General features: G+C 43.8%; 1 protein-coding gene across 1 annotated transcript in view; it reads left to right on the forward strand.

Annotated features, from left to right (window-relative positions):
- Positions 1–1801: 1801 nt before the first annotated feature.
- RAB1A (RAB1A, member RAS oncogene family) overlaps positions 1802–24004 on the forward strand; it is a 38180-nt gene continuing 15977 nt past the window's right edge. The window contains exon 1 of the mRNA XM_010333535.3: positions 1802–2046. Coding sequence (XP_010331837.1) covers positions 2024–2046 — 23 coding nt within the window. The 5' untranslated portion in view covers positions 1802–2023. The remainder of the gene's footprint in view (positions 2047–24004) is intronic.

The following is a 24004-nucleotide window of genomic DNA, read 5'->3' on the forward strand; positions in this document are numbered from 1 at the left end:
GTCTCAGGAGACAATTTTCTTAGTTCTTAGAAGCTGGAAGATAAACTTTGGACAATGTATTATACTATGCCCTTTGTAATTAAATAACTCAAGATAATGTGTTAAAGTTTAGTGGAGATTTAAATTCCTGAGCTGATTAAAGAGAGCTGTTAAGACCACAGGTTTTTAAAAAACGAGTTAATAAATAATACTCTCAGAAATTGTAGGCATTATGTGGTGATGAATTGCATGTTTTTATTGTTTACTATTTTCCAGTCTTGCAGAATGGCTCAGGATTAGTAACAACTGAAATAAGACATTACAGCTCAACTTGAAGGTTGGCACGAAGGGAGGACTTGGATTTTAGGCTGGCTGTGGGCTGTGTCCCTCCCATCCATGGAATGCGGAGCCATTGAAGGTTGCGGGGTCACCGTAGAGGTGCTGTCTCAGAAAGATACATCCGACTGTGTGCGCAAATGGGCTGGGGTGGAGAAGAGAGAGGCAGAGTCCATTAGGAGACTACTGCAATATTCAGGCTGACGAGTTAAGACAGGGGTGGTAGGCCGGGGGCGGTGGCTCACGCTTCTAAGCCCAGCACTTTGGGCGGCCGAGGCGTGTGGATTACCTGAGGTCAGCAGTTCAAGACCAACCTGACCAACCTGGTGAAACCCCGTCTCTAAAAAAGAAAAAAAGAAAGAAAAGAAAAAAAATTAAATTCTCACCCTGAGGAAGGAATTACTTTGCCGGGCGCGGTGGCTCAAGCCTGTAATCCCAGCACTTTGGGAGGCCGAGGCGGGTGGATCACGAGGTCAAGAGATGGAGACCATCCTGGTCAACATGGTGAAACCCCGTCTCTACTAAAAATACAAAAATTTAGCTGGGCATGGTGGTGCGTGCCTGTAATCCCAGCTATTCAGGAGGCTGAGACAGGAGAATTGCCTGAACCCAGGAGGCGGAGGTTGCGGTGAGCCGAGATCGCGCCATTGCACTCCAGCCTGGGCAACAAGAGTGAAACTCCGTCTCAAAAAAAAAAAAAAAAAAAAAAAAAAAAAAAAAAGACAGGAGTGGCAGTAAGAATGGGAAGAAATAAAAGAAAATGGTAGTGCGCGGGGCCAACAGTGGACGATGACCGAACCAAGGTGGGGCTGGGTGAGAAGTAAAAGAACCGCTCCGGGCTGTCCAGGGAGCCCCTTGACTTCCCTTCTGTCCTTAGAGCGGACGTCCTCGGACTAGCCAGCCGCGTGGCGCACGCCTCAAGCTGGTCAGGACAGCAAAAGCCGCACGGGAGGTATGAGCCGCTACGCGTGTCCCCCGGCCCCCTCCCCGCCCCTGCACCCCGTCGGTCTCTCTGGTTTGACCACTCCCTCCTGTCCCACCACTCCCTCCGGTCCCCAGCCTTCCCCGACCCCCGGCTTCAGTCGGCCGCCGGCACCGCCCTCTGCCCCTCTCCGCCCCTCTCCGCCCCCTCCCGCGTGGGGCGCTTACTCGCCTGGCTGCCACGTCTCACTGCTGACATCACCAGGGCCGCTCCGCTTTAGCCAATCCGCCAGGGGGAGTCCGAGCGAAGTCCTAGCCAGCGAGTCAGAGGGGAGGGGAGCAAGGAGGGGCGGAGGGTGGGGAGGTGAGGGAGTCGGGAATGGGGCGGGCGACAACCCTTCAAGTACGCATGCTCCAAACGCGCGGGGCTTGGCGGGAAGCTGAGTCCTGGCCTCCGCTCAGCACCGTCTGTTTTCAGCTCGCGTAACCGCGCTCGCGACTCCCATTCCCGGCATGCCAGGCGGTGCGGCCGCCCTCCGGCTGTGTAAAGGCTCCTCGGGTCTAAGGCTTCCCTATTTCCTGGTTCGCCGGCAGCCATTTTGGGTGGAAGCGATAGCTGAGTGGCGGCGGCTGCTGATTGTGTTCTAGGGGACGGAGTGGGGGAAGACGTTTGCTCTCCCGGAACAGCCTATCTCATTCCTTTCCTTCGATTACCCGTGGCGCGGAGAGTTAGGGCGGCGGCTGCGGCAGCAAGGGCGGCGGTGGCGGCGGCGGCAGCTGCAGTGACATGTCCAGCATGAATCCCGAATAGTGAGTTCAGGAGAGCACCGGTCGGCTGGGTCCGTGGGCCAGCTTGAGGGATCTTAAAGGGGGCGAGGAGGGTTGGGGCGGAAGTCGGAGCCTCAGCTGGGGTGAGGCGAGGGTGACGGGTCAGGAGAGGCTGGCGGCCGGGAGCCGGGCCCCATTGTCTGACGCGGAGGGGCGGCCGGGCGGGGGAGGGGTCGGGCCGGAGGGGTGAGACGCTGGGGCCTGGACCAGGTCAGGTTGGAGGGCCTGAAGGTGGGGCGGGCGCTGAGGAACTGTGCCGAGGGGCCTGAGGCGGTGTGAAGGGGCAGCTTCTCGGAGGCAGTGACTTTTGAAGGAGGACTTGTTTCTGAGGGGAGGGGATGGCGTGGGAGAGCCCTCCTAGAGGGCACTGGCAGACCCTGCGCCCGCACTCTGCGGAACTGTCAGGATCCTCGGGGTGGAAACCAGCTTCACTTGCAAATCCTGAGCTGCTTGGCTCCCTCTCCTTCCATCCTCTCCGCCAGGTTTCAGGTAATATGGATGCTTTTCGGGACTGCGTGGGATTGAGGGGAATGAGTAGATGGTGAGAAGCGATTGAACATTTTTAAGTTTTCTTTTTGAGTTGTGTCTTGGAAGAGTTCTTTAAGAACTCGGCGGTTCCATTGCCCTCCTAAAAACCTGGGCACTTGTGAGAATTTTTTTTTTTTTTTTTTTTTTTTTTTTTTTAGAGGACACCTAAGTCATTTTGTCTTCTGTAGGTCATGGAAAAAAACACACACACAACTAAAACCAAGGAATGTTTTTCTGATACTACCAGATTAAAGAACCCTGCTGTCAAGTTGAAAGAGAAACGAATGGGACCTATGATAGATCTGTATGTAGGTTTTGGATTACCTGCTTGAATGCTTGCAGATAGGGAATGATTGGCAATGAGGTTCCATGACGTGTCATGAAAAGTTAATGCATTTCTTTTTCTTGCTTACTCAAGAGGTCACCACAGCAGATGTGACACACCTGGCACCTTTCCTGGGAACTGGTGTTCACTTCCTTTGGATAGACTTTGTTGGCTCTCCTCAATGGCTCTTTAAAAATTTCCTCTACAGTTTACATATATATAAAGTAATGAGTAATTGGAAGAGATATACTTGGTATTCCTTTTCAGTGTCAAAAGCCTTTGAGGGATGGGGGAAGTGAGTATTTGTTGTAAAAGTTGAGTTTATTTGCTGCTTTGATCAATTACTACTAAACATTTTCCCCTAAAAGGTCCACCCACCAGTTTAGCTGACTGTCATATGTGTGTCACATGGCTCTTGCAAAATGCATTCTTCAAGTTTTGTAACACTGTGGCTTGATGCTGAAATCTTTTGCACTAAACTGAAATCGTAGCATTTTATTAGAATTTTATGCTTTAGAAGTTGACGGTAGTTTTCTTGTAGTGACATGTTTGCTTTATTGACAGTTAAAAAAATTTTTTTTCAAGGGCTACAAGGACAAAGTTGGTTTTGCACAGGTGATCAGAGTTGAACTTGAGGTTCTTAATTTAGTGGTTTTCTTGGTAACAGTAAAGAACATGGATTTACTGTTCTATCAAAGTTTATAAACCTGTACTGTTAAGGGCTTTTTCTGAATTTGCTATATGTATGTTTAGTACTGTAAATAGATATTCAAGATTAGTTTAGAACTTTGACAAGTTAGCCTCTGAATTTATTTTCCCTTTTGTTAAATAGGATAATTGGAATCATTATTCCTTTCAGGGTAGTGGTGAAATTCAAATGTATATAAAAGAACTTGGAAAACTATGAGCATTCTTCAGGTAGTATGCATAATTTTCATGAAAGGCATTCTATTAGTGCTAAGATTTAGGAATATAATCTTTATGCTTAAGGAGGTTAGTAATATAGATAATAGATTTTATACATGTCAAATACCAGTAAATATAGCAAATTCCAGATGTGTGTCGTTGATGAGAGCAACAAGATTTCAGGGGGTTGGTGGGTTGTGATTAGCTATCTGTGTTTTGGAAGACTTTATAGAAAAGAGACCTGAAAGGAAATTGTCAGCAATTAGATTTGGAGGAACAGAGGGAGTGAGGAGGAATTTTCAAGGGGGAGAAGCAGGAATGGCTCATAGATGACAAGGACAGTAATTCTTTTTTTTTTTTTTTTGAGACGGAGTTTCGCCCTTGTTACCCAGGCTGGAGTGCAATGGCGCGATCTCGGCTCACCGCAACCTCCGCCTCCCGGGTTCAGGCAATTCTCCTGCCTCAGCCTCCTGAGTAGCTGGGATTACAGGCACGTGCCACCATGCCCAGCTAATTTTTTGTATTTTTAGTAGAGACGGGGTTTCACCATGTTGACCAGGATGGTCTCGATCTCTCGACCTCGTGATCCACCCGCCTCGGCCTCCCAAAGTGCTGGGATTACAAGCTTGAGCCACCGCGCCCGGCCAGGACAGTAATTCTTGAGTAAATGTGGTGTCACATCATCCTTTTCTTTTGAAGACTAGATTAATGACCTCAATGGGATCAAATCCAGAAATAGTTTTTATGTTTTTTCTGGCATCAAATACATGAGTATCTGGCCTACTTATGTTTGTAGTCTGTCTAGAGCAGGCGTCCCCAAACTACGGCCCGCGGGCCACATGCGGCCCCTTGAGGCCATTTATCCGGCCCCCCGCCGCACTTCAGGAAGGGGCACCTCTTTCATTGGTGGTCAGTGAGAGGAGCACAGTATGTGGCGGCCCTCCAACGGTCTGAGGGACAGTGAACTGGCCCCCTGTGTAAAAAGTTTGGGGACGCCTGATCTAGAGTGTCTAGTAAAGTAAAACAGGAATTTGGGGAAACTTTTGCAGAAGTGTTAGTGAAAATTAGGGTAAGAGGAAAATGAGGGATATTTTATTAGGGAAAGTTACAAGGGCAGCCAGCAATCAGATTTTTAGCAATCTGACTTTAGCAGTTTCTTTTTGTTTTTAATGAAGCTTGTTATCTTTGTAAAAGTAATTAGAGAAAATTTGGAAAATAAAGGAAAGAAAGAACAGTTCTTCAGTGTTTTATCACCCAAATACAAGTTCATTTGTTTTTAACATCTTGTTAGAAACTCCAGAGTCTTAGGCTTTCTCTTCAATTACAACTTTAATGGGTGGATGCTTTTCCTGCTTCCAGTATGTTATCTTAGTACTAACAATGGTATATTAGCTAATGTTTACAAGTGTACTCCAGATGTTCCTTAACTTACTTTGGTTTATCATTACTAATTTATATTGTTTCTTTTAGAAATTTATAATCCATGTTATGGGTGCCGCTGAATTTGGTAGTGAAAATGGATTCTTGACAAAAAAGCTGCTCAGGCAACAGAATTTTTAGATTTATATTGGTTTACATAAGAGTTGATAGCTGTATTCCTTTTTTTTGAGACGTAGTCTTGCTCTGTCGCCCAGGCTGAAGAGCAATGGCACGTGATCTTGGCTCACTCTTACTGCAACATCTGCCTCCTGGGTTCAAGAGATTCTCCTGCCTCAGCCTCCTGAGTAGCGGGATTACAGGTCCCAGCCACCATGCCTGGATAATTTTTGTGTTGGTTTAGTAGAGATGGGGTTTCACCATGTTAGCCAGGCTGGTCTTCAACTCCTAACCTCGGGTGCTCCGCTTGCCTTGGCCTCCCAAGTGCTGAGATTACAGGTGTGAGCCACTGTGCTGGGCGTTTTTTTTTTTTTTTTTTTTTTTTTTTTTTTTTTTTTTGTGAGATGGAGTCTCACTCAGTCCCCTAGGCTGGAGTGCAGTGGTGCGATCTCTTCTTACTGCAACCTCCACATCCTGGGTTCTAGCAATTCTGCTGCCTTAGTTTCCTGAGTAGCTGGGATTACAGGCATGCTCTACCACACCCAGCTGATTTTTCTATTTTTAGTAGAGATGGCATTTTGCCATGTTGGCCAGAGTGAGGCAGGTGAATCACCTGAGGTCAGGAGTTTGAGACCAGCCTGGAAACCCCAGCTCTACTAAAAATACAAAAAATTATCCAGGCGTGGTGGCTAGTGCCTATAATCCCAGCTACTCTAGAGGCTGAGGAAGGAGAATCTCTTGAACCTGGGAGGTAAAGGTTGCAGTGAGCTGAGATCACGCCATTGCACTCCAGCTTGGGCAACAGAAGGAGACTCCATCTCAAAAAAAATAAAAGCAATTAAAAATGTAATCTGAACAGTGAAAAAAGTAGATGGAAAGAATCAAAGCTTTTTCTTTTTGGATCTGAAGAAAAATTTGGAATTTTTTTGAGCTAGGTATTGAAGCAGGCAGTGATTATTTCAGCACACTGGTTAAGAAATACTTAACATGGCTGGGCATGGTGGCTCATGCCTATAATCCCAGCACTTTGGGAGGCTGAGGTGGGCAGATCATTTGAGGTCAGCAGTTTGGGACCAGCCTGGCCAACATGGTGAGACACTGCCTCTACTAAAAATACGCAGACTGGTAGTGCACGCCTGTAATCCCAGCAACTTGGGATGCTGAGGCAGGAGAATCGCTGGAACCTGGGAGGCGGAGGCTGCAGTGAGCCGAGATCGTGCCACTGCACTTCAGCCTGGGAAACAGAGTGTGACGCCATCTCAAAAAAAAAAAAAAAAAAGAAAGAAAGAAAGAAATACTTAACATTATTTTCATACTAGGAACATTTTTCATAATCTGTTGGCTTCTAGTGGATTTTTTCAGTGTCGAGAAAGTCATTTTGATTGCTTCATCTTTAAGGAATGTGTTAAGAATAAAGCATGTGTACCTTTCTTCAGTATACTAGCTAACTATAGTAGGAAGAAATATAGTAGTCTTACTTGGTCCAACCATAATTCTTTGATGCAGAAAAATTACCTTGTTTTCAGCCTCTACCCCGTTAAATCTATCATGGCTCCAGAGTCTGAAAATTTTATCAGTTCTTCAGACTTTGCTTTCTTTTTATGGTAGTCTCATTTTTTGCCTGCATTGTGTTTCAAATAATTTTTTTTTTTTTGAAATGGAGTTTCACTTGTTGCCCAGGCTGGAGTGCAATGGCATGATCTCGGTTCACTGCAACCTCCGCCTCCCGGGTTCAAGTGATTCTTCTGCCTCAGCCTCCCAAGTAGCTGAGATTAAAGACACCCACCACTACGCCCCACTAATTTTTGTATTTTTAGTAGTTTCTCCATATTGGCCAGGGGTTTCTCCATGTTTAGACAGGGTTTCTCCATGTTGGCCAGGCTAGTCCCAAACTCCTGACCTCAGGAGATCTGCCTGCCTTGGCCAACCAAAGTGCTGGGATTATAGGTGTGAGCCACCATGTCCAGCCTGTTTCAAATAATTTTTTTTTTTTTTTTTTTTTTTGGAGACGGAGTTTCGCTCTTGTTACCCAGGCTGGAGTGCAATGGCACGATCTCGGCTCACCACAACCTTCGCCTCCTGGGTTCAGGCAATTCTCCTGCCTCAGCCTCCTGAGTAGCTGGGATTACAGGCATGCGCCACCATGCCCAGCTAATTTTTTGTATTTTTAGTAGAGACGGAGTTTCACCATGTTGACCAGGATGGTCTCGATCTCTTGACCTCATGATCCACCCGCCTCAGCCTCCCAAAGTGCTGGGATTACAGGCTTGAGCCACCACGCCCGGCAGAATATGATTTTTTAATGTCCATAGAATATCAACATCTGGTAATTCTTCTGGTAATCAAAGTTTTCAGTAGTTGTATAGAACTTTTACAAAATATATATTGACATTTTTAAGTGAATGAGATGATGATCTTGTAGGATCATTTAAAGAGGCCCAGCTCAGTGACTCATGCCTGTAATCCCAGCACTTTGGGAGGCTCAGGCAGGTGGATCACCTGAAGTCAGGAGTTTGAGACTAGCCTGGCCAATGTGGCAAAACCCCATCTCTACTAAACATACAAAAGTTAGCTAGGTGTGGTAGCACCTGCATGTTGTCTCAGCTGCTTGGGAAGCTGAGGCGGGAGAATCCCTTGAACCCTGGAGGCGGTGGTTGCAATGAGTTGAGATTGCACCACTGCACTCCAGCCTGGGCGACAGCTAGACTCCCACTCAAAGAAAAGATAACTGAAATTTCATGGTAAAAATTTTTTTGTAGCAACTGAGCCTTTGTGTTGTCCAGGCTAGTCTCAAACTCCTGGCCTCAAGCGATTCTTCCAAAGCACTGGGTGGGCTACCATGCCCAGCCTGAAATTTTGTGTTGAAAAATTTCCCTGTTTCGTCTGGACGAGGTGGCTCACACCTATAATCCCAGCACTTTGGGAGGCTAAGGTGGGCGAATCACTTGAGGTCAGGAGTTGTACACCAGTGTACTCCAGCCTGGGCAACAGTGAGACTCAGTCTCAAAAAAAGATAAAAATTTCCCTGTTTCATCAAATTAAGTTGAAATGAAGGATGTTGGATTTTTTTTAACCATCAAATCTTTTAGTTTTTTTTTTTTTTAATGTTGTCTTAAAGATGAAAGTGCTTCAAAATCAAATATTCCCTTGCCAGTTCTCTACTTGGCTTTTTTGTTTGTTTGCTGGAGACGGAGTCTTGCTCTGTCGGCCAGGCTGGAGTGCAATGGAGTGATCTTGCCTCACTGCAACCTCCACCTTCCAGTTTCAAGTGATTCTCCTGCCTCAGCCTCCGGAGTAGCTGGGACTACAGGCGCACGACACCACGCCCGGCTAATTTTTGTATTTTTAGTAGAGATGGGATTTCACTATGTTGGATAGGCTGGTCTCCAACTCCTGACCTCAAGTGATCCACCTGGCTTGACCTCCCAAAGTGCTGGGATTACAGGTGTAAACCACTGCTCTGGCCTCTACTTGGCTTTTAAAGAGAATTTTGCTTTCTGAGTAATTTTATTTCTCAGATATCTTGGTCTTTTTAATTCTGGAAGCAGTCTTAATAACTTACCTATGTGGTAATAACATCCTTCTATATTCACATTCCATAGCAATCTGTTAGTTTTGTGTTGTTATCTATGTATGTTTTTTCTTTCCTGGGTAGTTTTGACTGTACCTATGATGGTTTCACTTTTTGTAGTTGTAATAGTTAAGTTTTATTTTGGATAGTAAAGAATAGCTTTTTTGTGTGTATGTATGAAAGGTATATACTTCCTTAATATATGAACTTATTTAGGGTAAAATAAAATGCTGTTTAAGGTTTTGAGATTCAAAACATTTGCCAATCACCTTTGAGTGTCTGTTTTTTGAGATACAGGGTCTTACTCTGTCACCCAGGCTGTAGTGCAGTGATGTAATCAGAGCTTACTACAACCTCCAACTCCTAGCTGTGTTCCGGTGATCCTCCCACCTCAGCCTCCTGAGTAGTTGAGACTACAGGTGCACACCACCACACCTGGCCAGTTTTTTTTTGCTTTTCTTCCTAAGAACGGGATTTCAGTATGATGCCCCAGGCTGGTCTCGAATTCCTGGTCTCAAGGGATCCGCCTGCCTTAGCATCCCAAAGTGCTGGGATTATAGGCATGGAGCCCTACGCTTGGCTGAGTATCTTATGATGAAGGAAAACAGAAAATGGGTGTAGTGTGCCAGTGTATGAGATATTTTAAATGTGTAGCTTACCAGTTTTTTTTTTTTTTTTTTTTTGAGATGGAGTCTCGCTGTCACCCGGGCTAGAGTGCAGTGGCGCGATCTTGGCTCTATGCAGCCCCTGCCTCCCGGGTTCAAGCATTCTCCTGCTTCAGCCTCCTGAGTAGCAGGAACCACAGGCACCCACCACCACGGCTGGCTAATTTTTGTAGTAGTAGAGACAGGGTTTCACCATGTTGGCCAGGCTGGTCTCCAACTCCTGACCTCAGGTGATCCACCTGCCTTGTCTCCCAAAGTGCTAGGCTTACAGGCCTGAGCCACTACATTTGGCTGCTTATCAGCTTTTTACCACTTTGTTGGAGCTATATTTTGGAGTTTTCCTTTGAGAATTAGGCAAGATGCCCAGACGCCCCCTCCTCCCCCTTTTAGAGGGAGAGGGGAGCAATTAGACTATAACTTTGTTTTCCTAAAGAAGGTGGGGCTGAGATTACTGCTTTGACATCTGGAATGTAATTTAGGGAAGGAAATTTAGGTCTTGGCCTTTGGAACCACCCTGGCAGTGTTGCAGATTATAAATAGGTAATGGTAGAATGAGATTCAGGGGGGAAAATGGTTCTGAGGAGCCAGGGAACTAAGTGTTAGTTTGTTGGCTGACTGAAACATGTGAGAAATAGGGTACAGAAAAAGTAGGAAATAGTTTTCCTTGGTACTTCTGTGACAGGTTGGCCCAGTTGGCCAGAAAACCCTACACTGCTTTATTAAATCCAAGGTTGTGATAAGTTTCAGTTAAGTTCACTGTGTTCTACGCTTATAGATTTTCTGATTAGGAAAAGTAGTGTTACATATGCATGCCTTTATTCACAAGCGGTACCATTCTTCGGAAACATCATTTTTCATTTTTTAATAATACTAAGTACTGTTTAACTAGCGTTTACTCTTGGTGCTGGCATGAGGCTATGGTCTTTTTTTTTTTTTTTTTTTTTGGAGACAGGGTCTAGCTCTGTCACCTGAGCTGGAGTGCAGTGGCACAGTCATAGTTCATTGTAGTCTTGACCTCCTGCGCTCTAGTGATCCTCCTGCCTCAGCCTCCTGAGTAGCTGGGACCATATCTGGCTAAAGTTTTTTTTGTTTGAGGCAGAGTTTCGCTCTTGTCGCCCAGACTGGAGTGCAGAGGTGTAATCTTGGCTCACTGCAATCTCTGCCTCTGCCTCTTGGGTTCAAGCAATTCTCCTCAGCCTCCCAGGTAGCTGGGATTATAGGTGCTTGCCACCATGCCCGGCTAATTTTTGTTTTTAGTAGAGGTGGGGTTTCACCATGTTGGCCAGGCTGGTCTCAATCTCCTGACCTCGGATAATCCACCTGCCTTGGCCTCCCAAAGTGCTGGGATTACAGGTGTGAGCCATCATGCCCAGCCTTTTTATTTTTATTTTTTTTATGAGATGAGATGTTACTACATTGCCTATGCTGGTCTCGAACTTCTGGGCTCAAGTGATCCTCCCACCTGAGCCTCTCAAAAAGTGTTGGGATTATAGGTGTGAGCCACCACATTCAGCCATCTATGCTCTTTTTTTTTTTTTTTTTGTCCTTAGCTTTTCAGCACCATGTATTGTCTTTACATAGGACATTTTATACAGTCCTGCACCTCAAACTAGTGATCTTCAACAGTGAAACTCAGTGAATTCTGTAATTCATGTTTTCCAAGAACAGTGATGGATTTAATTTCTCTGAATGTATTTCCTTTGTATAACAGTAGTACTTAAGTCGAATTATTCTTTACCCTTTTTCCTCTGCTTATAGACATTTTCTAGTAACTAGGACAGTTACATTTAGCCCCCCGCCTTTTTTTTCTGAGATGGAGTCCCATCCTGTCACCCAGGCTGGAGTGCAGTGGCACGATCTCAGCTCACTGAAACCTCTGCCTCTCCAGTTGAAGCGATTCTCTGGCCTGAGCCTCCCAAGTAGCTGGGATTATAGGCATGTGCCACCACACTGGCTAATTTTTGTATTTTTGGTAGAGACAGGTTTCACCTTATTGGCCAGGCTGGTCTCGAACTGACCTCAGGTGATTTGCCCAGGCCTCCCAAAGTGCTAGGGTTACAGGTGTGAGCCACTGCTCCCAGCTGCTGCTAAATTTGTAAAAGGCTATTTGAAACAATTTGGTAAAATATGTGGATAATTATGTAGTGCTTTTGTGTAGATTGATGGTTTACATCTATCCTGACGAAGAGCAGTTGGATTCATTACTTACTAAAGTTAGTAACTAAAGTTAGTGAAATCTGAACTCCAAATTAGGCATTTCACCAGGCTTTTTTGAGCTGAGCTAACCTACTCTCTTTATTTTTATTTTTTGGACTAGTCAAGTGCACTAGTCAGAAGTGGGGAAAGAGTAGAACAGGGAGTTCAACCTGTAACTGACTGTGAACAATCAGTTGAGATAATCCACTACCTTTGGAACAGCCTATTTGTATTAATTTTTTTTTCTTTTTTTCTTTTTTTCTTTTTTTTTTGAGACGGAGTTTCGCTTTTGTTACCCAGGCTGGAGTGCAATGGCGTGATCTCGGCTCAGCGCAACCTCCGCCTCCGGGGTTCAGCCAATTCTCCTGCCTCAGCCTCCTGAGTAGCTTGGGATTACAGGCATGCACCACCATGCCCAGCTAAGTTTTTGTATTTTTAGTAGAGACGGGGTTTCACCATGCTGACCAGGATGGTCTCGATCTCTTGACCTCGTGATCCACCCACCTCGGCCTCCCAAAGTGCTGGGATTACAGGCTTGAGCCACCGCGCCCGGCCAATTTTTTTTCTTTTGTTGACACAGGATCTCCCCATGTTACCCAGGCTTGTCTCTGACTCATTGGCCCAAGCAGTCCTCTTTTCTTGTCTTAGCTTCCCAGAGTGCTGGGATTACATTGTGCCAGGCTGAGCTTATTCTCTACTAACAAAAGTGTTCTAATTTAAGCAGTGAATTACACTTTGTATCTGGTCATGTTCTAGGTGCTAGCTTATATATGATTTGATTCATTCTGATAGGTTTGTTTTTGTTTTTGAGAGAGAGTCTAGTTCTGTCACTCAGGCTGGAGTGCAGTGGAGCGATCACTGCTCATTGCAACCTCTGCCTCAGCTTCCTGAGTAGCTGGGATTACAGGCGCCCACCACCACATCTGGCTACTTTTGTGTATTTTTAGTAGAGACAGGGACACGGTTTCACCATGTTGATCAGGCTGGTCTTGAACTCCTGACCTCAGGTGATCTGCCTGCCTTGGCCTCCCAGAGTGCTGGAATTACAGGCATGAACCACCACGCTAGGCCTCAATAACTTTTTATTTTTAATTTAATTTAATTTATTTATTTATTTTGAGATCGAGTCTTGCTCTGTTGCCCAGGCTGGAGTGCTGTGGTTTGATCTTGGCTCATTGTAACCTCCGCCTCCCAGGTTCAAGTGATTCTCCTGCCTCAGCCTTCCGAGTAGCTGGGATTATAGGCACAGGCCACCACGTCTGGCTAATTTTTATATTTTTAGTAGAGACAGGGTTTCACCATGTTGGTCAGGCTAATCTCAAACTCCTGATGTCGTGATCTGCCCGCCTCCACCTCCCAAAATGGTGGGATTACAGGCGTGAGCCACTGCAGCCAGGGGACTTTTGTTTTTGAGACAGAGTCTCACCCTGTCACCTAGGCTGGAGTGCAGTGGTGCGATCATGGCTCACTGTATGTAGCCTTGACCTCCTGGGCTCTGGTGATCCTCCCACCTCAGCCTCTGGAATAATCAGGGCTACAGGTGCACAGGTATGCCTGGTAGTTTTTGTAATTTTTTTCTTTCTTTTTTTTTTTTTTTTGTAGAGACTGGGTGTTGCATGTTGCTCAGGCGGGTTTTGAACTCCTGAGCTCAAGCGATCCTCCATCCTCAACCTCCCAACGTGCTGGGATTACAGGCATGAGCCACTGTACCCGGCCTTTTTTACCCTAAAAACTTTTTATTAAGAAACAAACCCAAATCTTCTTGTGGTTGTGTGTGTGTGTACAAACACAACACACACACACACACACACACACACACACACACACACACGTACACGTATACACATGGAGAATTTTACCTTGGAGAAAAGCTTGGTAAAGAAAATAGCCCTGGCCGGGCACGGTGGCTCAAGCCTGTAATCCCAGCACTTTGGGAGGCCAAGGCGGGTGGATCATGAGGTCAAGAGATCCAGACCATCCTGGTCAACATGGTGAAACCCTGTCTCTACTAAAAATACAAAAATTAGCTGGGCATGGTGGTGCGTGCCTGTAATCCCAGCTACTCAGGAGGCTGAGGCAGGAGAATTGCCTGAACCCAGGAGGTGGAGGTTGCGGTGAGCCGAGATCACGCCATTGCACTCCAGCCTGGATAACAAGAGCGAAAACTCCATCTCAAAAAAAAAAAAAAAGAAAAAAAAAAGAAAATAGCCCTTTTGGCCAGGTGTGGTGGCTCACTCCTGTAATCCCAGTACTTTGGGAGGCTGAGGCAGGTGGATGACCTGAGGTCAGGAGTTTGAGACCAGCCTGGCCAACATGGCAAAACCCTGTCTCTACTAAAAATAAAAAATTAGCTGGGTGTGGTGGTGAATGCCTGTAATCCCACTTACTCAGGAGGCCAAGGCAAATTTGAACCCAGAATGCGGACGTTGCAGTGAGCTGAGATTGTGTGACTGCACTCCAGCCTGGGCGACAGAGTAAACCTGTAAAAAAAAAAAAAAGGAAAATAGCCCTTTTTCTATGATCAGAGTATACTGAAGAGTTTTGTTTTCTGTTTTTTAAAATTTTTGTTGTTTATTTTACATTATAAAACATGGACTTTGTTTCAGAGACATGTTTAAACAAGCATAATCAATTTAACAGTTAATACAACTTAAATATTGTGATGTTTAAGGAATAGGATGGCAAAATAGCGCAAAAGATTTGGGAAAGGTGCCTATGATTTCTGTTAACAGAAAGTATTATTTATGTAGATTCAACTGGAGAGGAACAGAGCTCCCAGAAGGACTCCAGAACCCTTGATGCTTGTCTAAGTGGGGTCAGCAATCAGCACTGAATTCCCACAGGCCGGAAAGTTTATGTGTGTACACTATTTCCTTTAATGACACAAAAATCCTATGAAGAAAATGTCCTACGTTTACAAACAAGGAAACTGAGGCAAAGAAGAGTTAAATGGCTTGCCCAGGGCATTCAAAGCAAGCAGCTGAGTTGGAATTTTAACTCAAAGGCTTGGATATCACAGTACAAATAGGGTGTTTCTAAGAATTTATCATTTTATGCTGGTTGTGGTGACTTAACCCCTGTAATCCCAGCACTTTCGGAGGCTGAGGTGAGTGGATCGCTTGAGCTCAGGAGTTCAATACCAGCCTGGGCAACATGGTGAAATCCCATCTCTACCAAAAAAAAAAAAAAAAAAAACAAAAAAAAACAGTGGCACATGCCTGTGATCCCGGCTACTTGGGAGGCTGAAGTGGGAGGATCACTTGAGCCTGGGAGGTAGAGGTTGCAGGTTGTAGTGAGCTGAAATTGGGCCACTGCACTCCAGCCTAGGTGACAGAGTAAGATCCTATCTCCGAAAAAAGGAAAACCAAAAAGAAAATTTTAGTCAAGTAATTAGACACTAACATTTTGTGGTCAGTTACTTTAAGAATTCATGATTAGAGGCCTGACAGATCCCCTCTACAAAAAATTTAAAAATAAGCTAGGCATGGTGTTGTGCATCCGTAGTCCCAGCCACTTGAGAGTCTGAGGTGGGAGGATTGCTTGAGGCCAGGAGTTTGAGACCTGGGCAGCATATGAAGACCTTGTCTCTACAAAAACTAAAAATAGAAAATAGCCAGGTGTGGTTGGTGTGCTTGTGCTCCCAGCCACTTGAAAGGCTGAGGCAAGAGGTTTTTTTTTTTAATTTTTTTAAAAAAAGATGGGGTTTCACCGTGTTGGTCAGGCTGGTCTTGAACTCCTGACCTCAGGTGATCCGCCTGCCTTGGCCTCCAAAGTGCTTGGATTATAGGTGTGAGCCACCATGCCTGACCGTGGGGTTTGAGTCTGGGAGTTGGAGGCTGTCGTGAGCTGTGATTGCTTCATTATACTTCAGCCTGGGTAACAGCAAGACCTTATCTTGGTCGTGGTGGTGGTGGTGGTGCGCGGGTCTGGGGCGTGGTTAAGAAGGGTTTGTGAGGTGTGTTGTTATTTATAAATGATATTAACGTTACCTTTACATCTTGGGTTGAAACTAATTTTATCCATTCTTGTTTTTTTGTTTCGTTATCATATATTTAAACTTGGAGCCTTAGAAGTCATGGATATGTTTCTATGAAAAGCAAATGAAGCAGAGAGCTGCCTTTTGCTGTAGAGGGCACACTTGCTGCAGAACAAGTTACTGTTTTATGCATTCTAGGCTTTGGGAATTGTGACTTGTATAATCATAGTACTTATAACTATTAGTTGGCAATTTTTAAACTTTCGCTTTAGATTATATATGTTAACTCCTGTGATTGTCACCAATTGAACAGAAGCTTTGGATAAATAGCTTCAGAGTTTTTGTCTATACCTCTGAAATTTGTACTGTTACTTCATGGTTTTGGTAGGAGGAAGGAAAAATAACAATGGCCGCTTACTGTGCTTCTGTATGTGCCAGATAATATATGCTAGATGTTTTAGACATATGATTTATAATCCTGATAAGAAGCCTAATTGGGTGGTAGTGGGTGCTAATTGAACCTTCCTTCTTTTTTTTTTCCTTTTCTCTCTTTTTTCGAGATATGATCTTGCTCTGTTGCCCAGGCCGGCGTGCAGTGGCACAATCTCAGCTCACTGCAACTTCCACCTCCCAGGTTCAAGCAATTCTCCCTGCCTCAGCCTCCTTAGTATGAGGGACTACAGGTGCCTGCCACCGTGTCTGGCTGATTTTTGTGTTTTTAGTAGAGATAGGCTGGTCTCAAACTCCTGGCCTCAAGTGATCCATGCACCTCAGCTTCCCAAAGTGTTGGGATTACAGGAGTGAGCCACTGCACCTGGCCAGCTTTGAATTTTTAGGACACTATCTAAATTGGAACCTGGAAAATTAATCTATTGTCTCTCGTTTTTTTTAAATTTTGAGATAGAGTCTAATTCTGTCGCCAAGGCTGAAGCAATGGGGCTATCTCGACTCACTGCAACCTTGTCTCCCAGGTTCAAGCAGTTCTTTGTGTCAGCCTCCCGAGTATCTGGGATTACAGGTGCCTGCCACCACGCCTAGCTAATTTTTTTTTTTTTTTTTTTTGAGACAGAATCTCGCACTATCGCCCAGGCTGAAGTGCAGTGGCTCCATCTTGGCTCGCTGCAACCTCTGCCTCCCGAATGCAAGTGATTGTCTTGCTTCAGCCTCTGGAGCATCTGAGATTACAGGCGCCCATCACCATTCCCAGCTAATTTTTTGTGTTTTTAGTAGAGACGGGGTTTCACTATGTTGGTCGGGCTGGAAGTTTTGCATTTTTAATAGAGACAGGGTTTCACCATCTTGGCCAGGCTGGTCTTGAACTCCTGACCTTGTGATCTACCTGCCTCCACCTCCCAAAGTGCTGGGATTATAGGTGTGAGCCAGCACACTCTGCCAAATCTATTGTCTCTAAATATCAAAGAAAAACATGTAATTTTAGTGGTTGCTTATGGGAACAATTTCTTTAAGATGCTTCATCTGAGTGGAAACAGTATTTGTTTTTTAATTGCTGGAGTATTTCTTTAAATTTGGAAAAGACTGTTGCCCTCTCAGATTCCTGGCAGTTAGTCATTTTGACTATTTATTTGACCGACAGGCTTCTTAGCCCACAGCTGAAGGTTTATTTAATTTTTTAAAAAATTTTAAAAGTAATATGTGCTCACTGTAAAATTCACAGTATAGATGCATATGAACTAACTAAAAGTTCTTACCTCTTGTCTCCAGCAAAGAGGCCAGTTTTGAATTATTTTCTGTAGAGTGTACTTAAAGTGAGTGAAGAAGATTATGTCAAAAATGATCATTGCAGTTGAAGTTTTTTATTAATTGTTTCATACCCCAATTTTATTAAAATAGTATGTAGTTTAATAGTCTTAGTCTTGATAATTTTTCCCTAAACTTTATTTGGCCGGTGTATCAGGATTTTTTTTGTTTGTTTGTTTTGAGACGGAGTCTCACTCTGTCGCCCAGACTGGAGTGCAGTGGCGCAATCTCAGCTCACTGCAACCTTTGCCTCCTGGGTTCAAGCGATTCCCTGCCTCATCCTCCAGTTTAGCTGAGATTACAGGCACCTGCCACCATGCCTGGCTAATTTTTTTTTGAATTTTTAGTAGAGATAGAGTTTCACCATGCTGGCCAGGCTGGCTTCAAACTCCTGACCTCAGATGATCTGCCTACCTTGGCCTCCCAAAGGGCTGGGATTACAGGTGTGAGCTACCACGCTCGGCCCAGGATTTTGTTTTAAATTTGATATCTGCGCTTAGTTTTTTGCTATTTTCAAATAAGATATTTAGAAGAAGATAAAATAACATTACTGTCTTAGTCAGTTTTCTGCTGCTATAAGAGAATAGCACAGACTGGGTAATTTATAAAGAGTAGACGTTTATTTGGTTTATGATTCTGGAAGCTGGGAAGTTCAAGAGCATGGTTTTGGCCTTTGTGCTGTATTTTCATATGGTGGGAGGTGGAAAGGCAAGTGGGTATGTCAAGACAGATAGCAAGAAGGGGCTGGAACTCGCTTTTATAACAAAGTGACTCCATAGATAGCTAACCCACTTTTGAGAGAACCCATTAATCCATTGCCCTCATGACCTAATCACCACTCATTAGGCTCTGCATTCATACACTGTTGCGTTGGGATTAAGTGTCCAACACATGAAGTTTGGAGGATACATTCAAATCATAGGAATTCCTGTCTGAAAATGAATCCCTTCTAGATGAAAGAGAATGAAATAGGCCTTTTCTTAGGTACTTACAGCTGATATTATAAAACTTATGTTTCTGTTTGTATAAATTTGTATTTGTATTTGTTTGTACAAATACAATTACACACTATAGTTCTCTGCTGTTAGACTTTTTTTCTTCCTTGGCATATGTTTCCAAAGGGTGGAATGTTGAAAGTTGGACTAATGCCAATCAGTTTTAGTATTCATTGATATGTGAACCTTTTCTGGAAATCTAGATGTTATTTCATGAAAGAAGAAAAATATGTTCTCATTTAACCCAAAAAGTTAACTTTATATACTTGTGGCTGTATGGGAGCATCCCATTGCTGTCTGTTAACAACCTTGGCCGGGCGCGGTGGCTCACGCCTGTAATCCCAGCACTTTGGGAGGCCGAGGCGGGTGGATCACGAGGTCAAGAGATCGAGACCATCCTGGTCAACATGGTGAAACCCCGTCTCTACTAAAAATACAAAAAATCAGCTGGGCATGGTGGTTCGTGCCTGTAATCCAGCTACTCAGGAGGCTGAGGCAGGAGAATTGCCTGAACCCGGGAGGCAGAGGTTGCGATGAGCCGAGATCACGCCATTGCACTCCAGCCTGGGTAACAAGAGCGAAACTCCGTCAAAAAAAAAAAAAAAAAACAAAAACAAAAAAAACACAACCTTGACCTGCTCTACCTACATAGAAGTAATTTGTGTTATGATAGGTGTGCTGTACTGAAAGATATGCCGAACGCGTTTGCAAAGGTGTTAACTCACTGAAGAAAACCCTTTTCTCCTCCTTTCAAATAACATTTTTTTTTCCTGGTTATAAAAGTTATACAGACTTACTGCAGGCTGTTAAAAGGTATAAAAAAGAAACTATCCATTATAATCCTACAATTTAGAAATACTAATTTTCTTTCAAATCTTATGTGTGTGCAAAAACTTTTTACTTTTTTTTTTTTTTTTAACTTTAAAACAATTTTTACATTAAAAAAGATGGAGTTTCACCATGTTGGTCAGGCTGGTCTTGAACTCCTGACCTCAGGTGATCTGCCCGCCTTGGCCTCCAAAGTGCTTGGACTACAGTCGTGAGCCACAACACTCAGCCAATTTTTAAATTTTTTTTAAGAGACAGAGTCTTGCTGTGTTGCCCAGATGGGTCCCCTGGCCTCACGTGATCTTCCTGCTCCAGCCTCTGAAAGTGCTGAGATGAGCTAGCCATGCCCAGCACCTCTAGAGATTTTTTAAAAAACAAAAAAGATTATACTTAAAATTCTGTAATCCTTTCACATAACAGTGTTATTTTGGAGGTTTTAGAATTCCCAGTAGCATTTTAGATTCAGAAAGAAGCTGATTCATCCACTACTTCGTACTTGAGGCAAGAAAAGCATTTTACCTAAATAGAATTTTGAACCTAAAATCTATTTTTCTAACTTTTTATTTAAAGAATATTGTTCCATGCTTACACAATAGTGATTTTTAATTTTTATATTTTTTATTTTATTTATTTAGAGATGGGGTCTCACTCTGTAACCTAGGCTAGAGTAAGTGCAGTGGTTTGATCCTAACTCACTGCAACCTCGAACTCCTGGGCTCAAGTTACTCTTCTACCTCAGCCTCCTAAGTAGCTGGGACAACAGGTGTGCGGCACTGTACCAGGCTTTTTTTTTAAAGGTATAGAAAATGTTAGTGTTTGCATACAAAAATGGCATAGATGTGTACATCAGTGAACATCAAGATTATATTCAGATCATAAATGTATATATATGTACCAATGCCATTTTTGCTTGCAAACAAATGATGGAAATAGAACTCTAAACTGAAAGTTGAAACAAGGGTTCTGGGGTGGGCCCTCTCACTGATTTGTAATTGAATGTATAGTTCATTTTTTCCCCATCTGTTAAGGAAAAGATGATTCTAATGTTAGCAAAACCCACATATCCTGTCATTGATCATTTTTTTCTTTTCTTTTTTTTTTTGAGACCAAGTCTTGCTCTGTCACCTAGGCTGGAGTGCAGTGGCATAGTCTTGGCTCACTGCAACCTCCGCCTCCTGGGTTCAAGCGATTGTCCTGCCTCAGCCCCCTGAGTAGCTGGGATTACAGGCACACATCACAACGCCAGGCTAATTTCTGTATTTTTATTAGAGATGGGGTTTCACCATGTTGGTCAGGCTGGTCTCAAATTCCTGACCTCATGGTCCACTCACCTCGGCCTCCCAAAGTGCTGGGATTACAGGTGTGAGCCATTGCTCCCAGTCTTCCTTCATTTTTTTTTTTTTTTTTTTAATAGCAATGGGCTTCTCACTATGTTCCCTAGGCTGGTCTAAAGTCTTCGACTCAAATCTTCCTCCAATCTCATCTTCCCAAAGTGCTGGGATTAGCAGGCACAAGCCACTGTGCCTGGCCCTGTCATCAATCATTTAACTTCATGCAAATTGAGTAGAATAAAACTCATCCTTACTGTACGTTATTTGCTTTTTTTTTTTTTTTTTATTGGAACCTCCCATATTGCTAAAGTAGACCAAAAGTTGACTTACAGGAAAAACTGAAAGCAAAAATAATTTTTCTCTTGTTGCAGTATTCGATGCCCACCATCCAGTTGTTAAAGCCTACTGTTAATGTCTCTTAGCCTACTCCTTTCTGTCCAGGCTTATTTTATGCCATTCTTTTTTTTTTTTTTTTTGAGACGGAGTTTCGCTCTTGTTACCCAGGCTGGAGTGCAATGGCGCGATCTCGGCTCACCGCAACCTCCACCTCCTGGGTTCAGGCAATTCTCCTGCCTCAGCCTCCTGAGTAGCTGGGATTATAGGCACGCGCCACCATGCCCAGCTAATTTTTTGTATTTTTAGTAGAGACGGGGTTTCACCATGTTGTCCAGGTTGGTCTCGATCTCTCGACCTTGTGATCCACCCGCCTCGGCCTCCCAAAGTGCTGGGATTACAGGCTTGAGCCACCGCGCCCGGCCGCCATTCTTTTTTTTTTTTTTTTTTTTTTTTTTTTTTTTTTTTGAGGTGGAGTTTCGCTCTTGTTACCCAGGCTGGAGTGCAATGGCGCGATCTCGGCTCACCGCAACCTCCGCCTCCTGGGTTCAGGCAATTCTCCTGCCTCAGCCTCCTGAGTAGCTGGGATTATAGGCACGCACCACCATGCCCAGCTAATTTTTGGTATTTTTAGTAGAGATGGGGTTTCACCATGTTGACCAGGTTGGTCTCGATCTCTCGACCTCGTGATCCACCCGCCTCGGCCTCCCAAAGTGCTGGGATTACAGGCTTGAGCCACCGCGCCCAGCCCGCCATTCTTTAACTTAACGGTTTTTTAGTTTTCTCATAGATTGAACTCTATACATTAAAATATAACATCTGCTCATGGTATTGTAAAATTCAAGCAGTTTAACAGAATATTCACTGATAATAGAAATACTTGTGCCTCAAAAGCAGCTTTATTTTATAAATTCAGTCCAATTAGATTTAACTTGAGAAAACATAAAATGTCTCTCATATTATTTAAATATACCATGAGCAGCCAGGCTCGGTGGCTCACGCCTGTAATCCCAAGACTTTGGGAGGCCAAGGTGGGTGGATCACTTGAGGTCAGGAGTTCAAGATGAGCCTGGCCAACATGGTGAAACCCTGTCTTTACTGAATATAAAAATTAGCTGGGTGTGGTGGCACATGCCTGTAATCCCAGCTACTTAGGATGCTGAGGCAGGAGAATTGCTTGAATCTGGGAGGCGGAGGTTGTAGTGATCTGAGATCATTCCATTGCACTCCAGCCTGGGCTGGACTCTGTCTCAAAAAAATTTGAGGCAAAAATCTTTGAGACTCTGTCTCAAAAAAATAAAATATCATGAGCTAACTTTTTTTTAGAAGGAGTTTTGCTCTTGTTGCCCAAGTTGGAGTGCAGTGATCTTGGCTTACTGCAACCTCTGCCTCCCAGGTTCAAGTGATTCTCCTTACACAGCCTCTCGTAGCTGGGATTACAGGTGCCCGCCATCACGCGCAGCTAAATTTTGTATTTTTAGTAGAGATGGGGTTTCACCATGTTGGCAGGCTGATCTTGAACTTCTGACCTCAGGCGATCCACCCACCTCAGCCTCCCAAAGTTCACTACGAGTGGCCCTGTTCATTTTTTTTTTTTTGAGACTCCTCTTTTGCCCAGGCTGGGGTGCAGTGGTGCGATCTCAGATCACTGCAACCTCCGCCTCCTGAAAAAATACAAATTCATGTATATCTTCTACAAAAACAATATGTAAATTCTAAGATTTTTGTCCTTTTGAAATTGCTTAAAAGAATGCATGAAACTGGTGTTCTGAGTTGGGTAGATTTATAAGGAATTTCTTTGGAGACCATGGGTGAATAATATGTTGTTGTAGGTCCATGAAATCTCTGGGGATAGTTTTTGAGTTAGGCCTGGCAATGTTAGAGATACATAAAGAGAGCCTGGTTTTCAATGGTTTTGGAATATGCTTTAATACAAATGTAGAATGTTAGTAAAGTTTTGCACTTGGATAAACAGCTGGTGATTTTTACCACACTTCTAGTTTAAAATGAAATATGGGCTTTCAGAAGTTAAATGATCATTTTGAGGGGAGAATTTAAGCTGGATGCTAGAGAAGGATTATAAAAGCCCCTTCATTGGAAGAGTACTATGAAATAATTATTTGATCTTGGAATATTTTTTTTGGAAACAGAGTTTTGCTCTTATTGCCCAGGTTGGAGCTGGAGTACAGTGGCACAATCTCAGCTCACTGCAACCCCCACCTCCCAGATTCAAGGAATTCTCCTGCCTCAGCCTCCCTAGTAGCTGGGATCACAGTCATCCACCACCATGCCCAGCTAATTTATATATATATATATATTTTTTTTAAAAGATGGGGTTTCACCATGATGGCCAGGCTGGTCTTGAACTCCTGACCTCAGGTGATCCACCCACCTTGGCCTCCCAAAGTGCTGGGATTACAGGTGTGAGCCACCTCCCCCAGCCTAATTTTTGTATTTTTAGTAGAGATGGGGTTTTATCACATTGGTCAGGCTGGTCTCAAACTCCTGACTTAAATGAACTGCCTGCCTTGGGCTTCCAAAGTGTCAGGATTACAGGCATGAGCCACTGTGCCTGGCCTGATCTTAGAATTTGAAGGAGAGACTAATATTTCATTGGTAAAAACAATGAAAAATTACCTTTGTGTATTGTAATACTGTAGAGGAGTGGGATTTATTTAGAATGTTTTAAATCTCTTGGGTGCTCCAAGAGTGCATATCACTGATTTTTCTTTTCTTTCCTTTTAAGTGGAAGTTCACTGATTAAAGATCATAAGTGATACTGCCTGTTTTTTTTTTTTTTTTATATCATTCTGTCATGTTTAGTGATCTATCAAAAGGGCTGCTGCTGTTTGCAATTTTGGCTTCTCTTGAGCCATGCTTGGGCTTCAGGAGATGTAGTCTTCACAGTGAGTTGTTATTTGCAGCTGTATTTTTGTTGTTGTATAACTTATAGTAATGCAGTATGCTTTTTATTAAAATAATTTTCTTTTTC

This window comes from Saimiri boliviensis, chromosome 1 (genome assembly GCF_048565385.1).
Source record: "Saimiri boliviensis isolate mSaiBol1 chromosome 1, mSaiBol1.pri, whole genome shotgun sequence".
NCBI lineage: Eukaryota > Metazoa > Chordata > Mammalia > Primates > Cebidae > Saimiri > Saimiri boliviensis.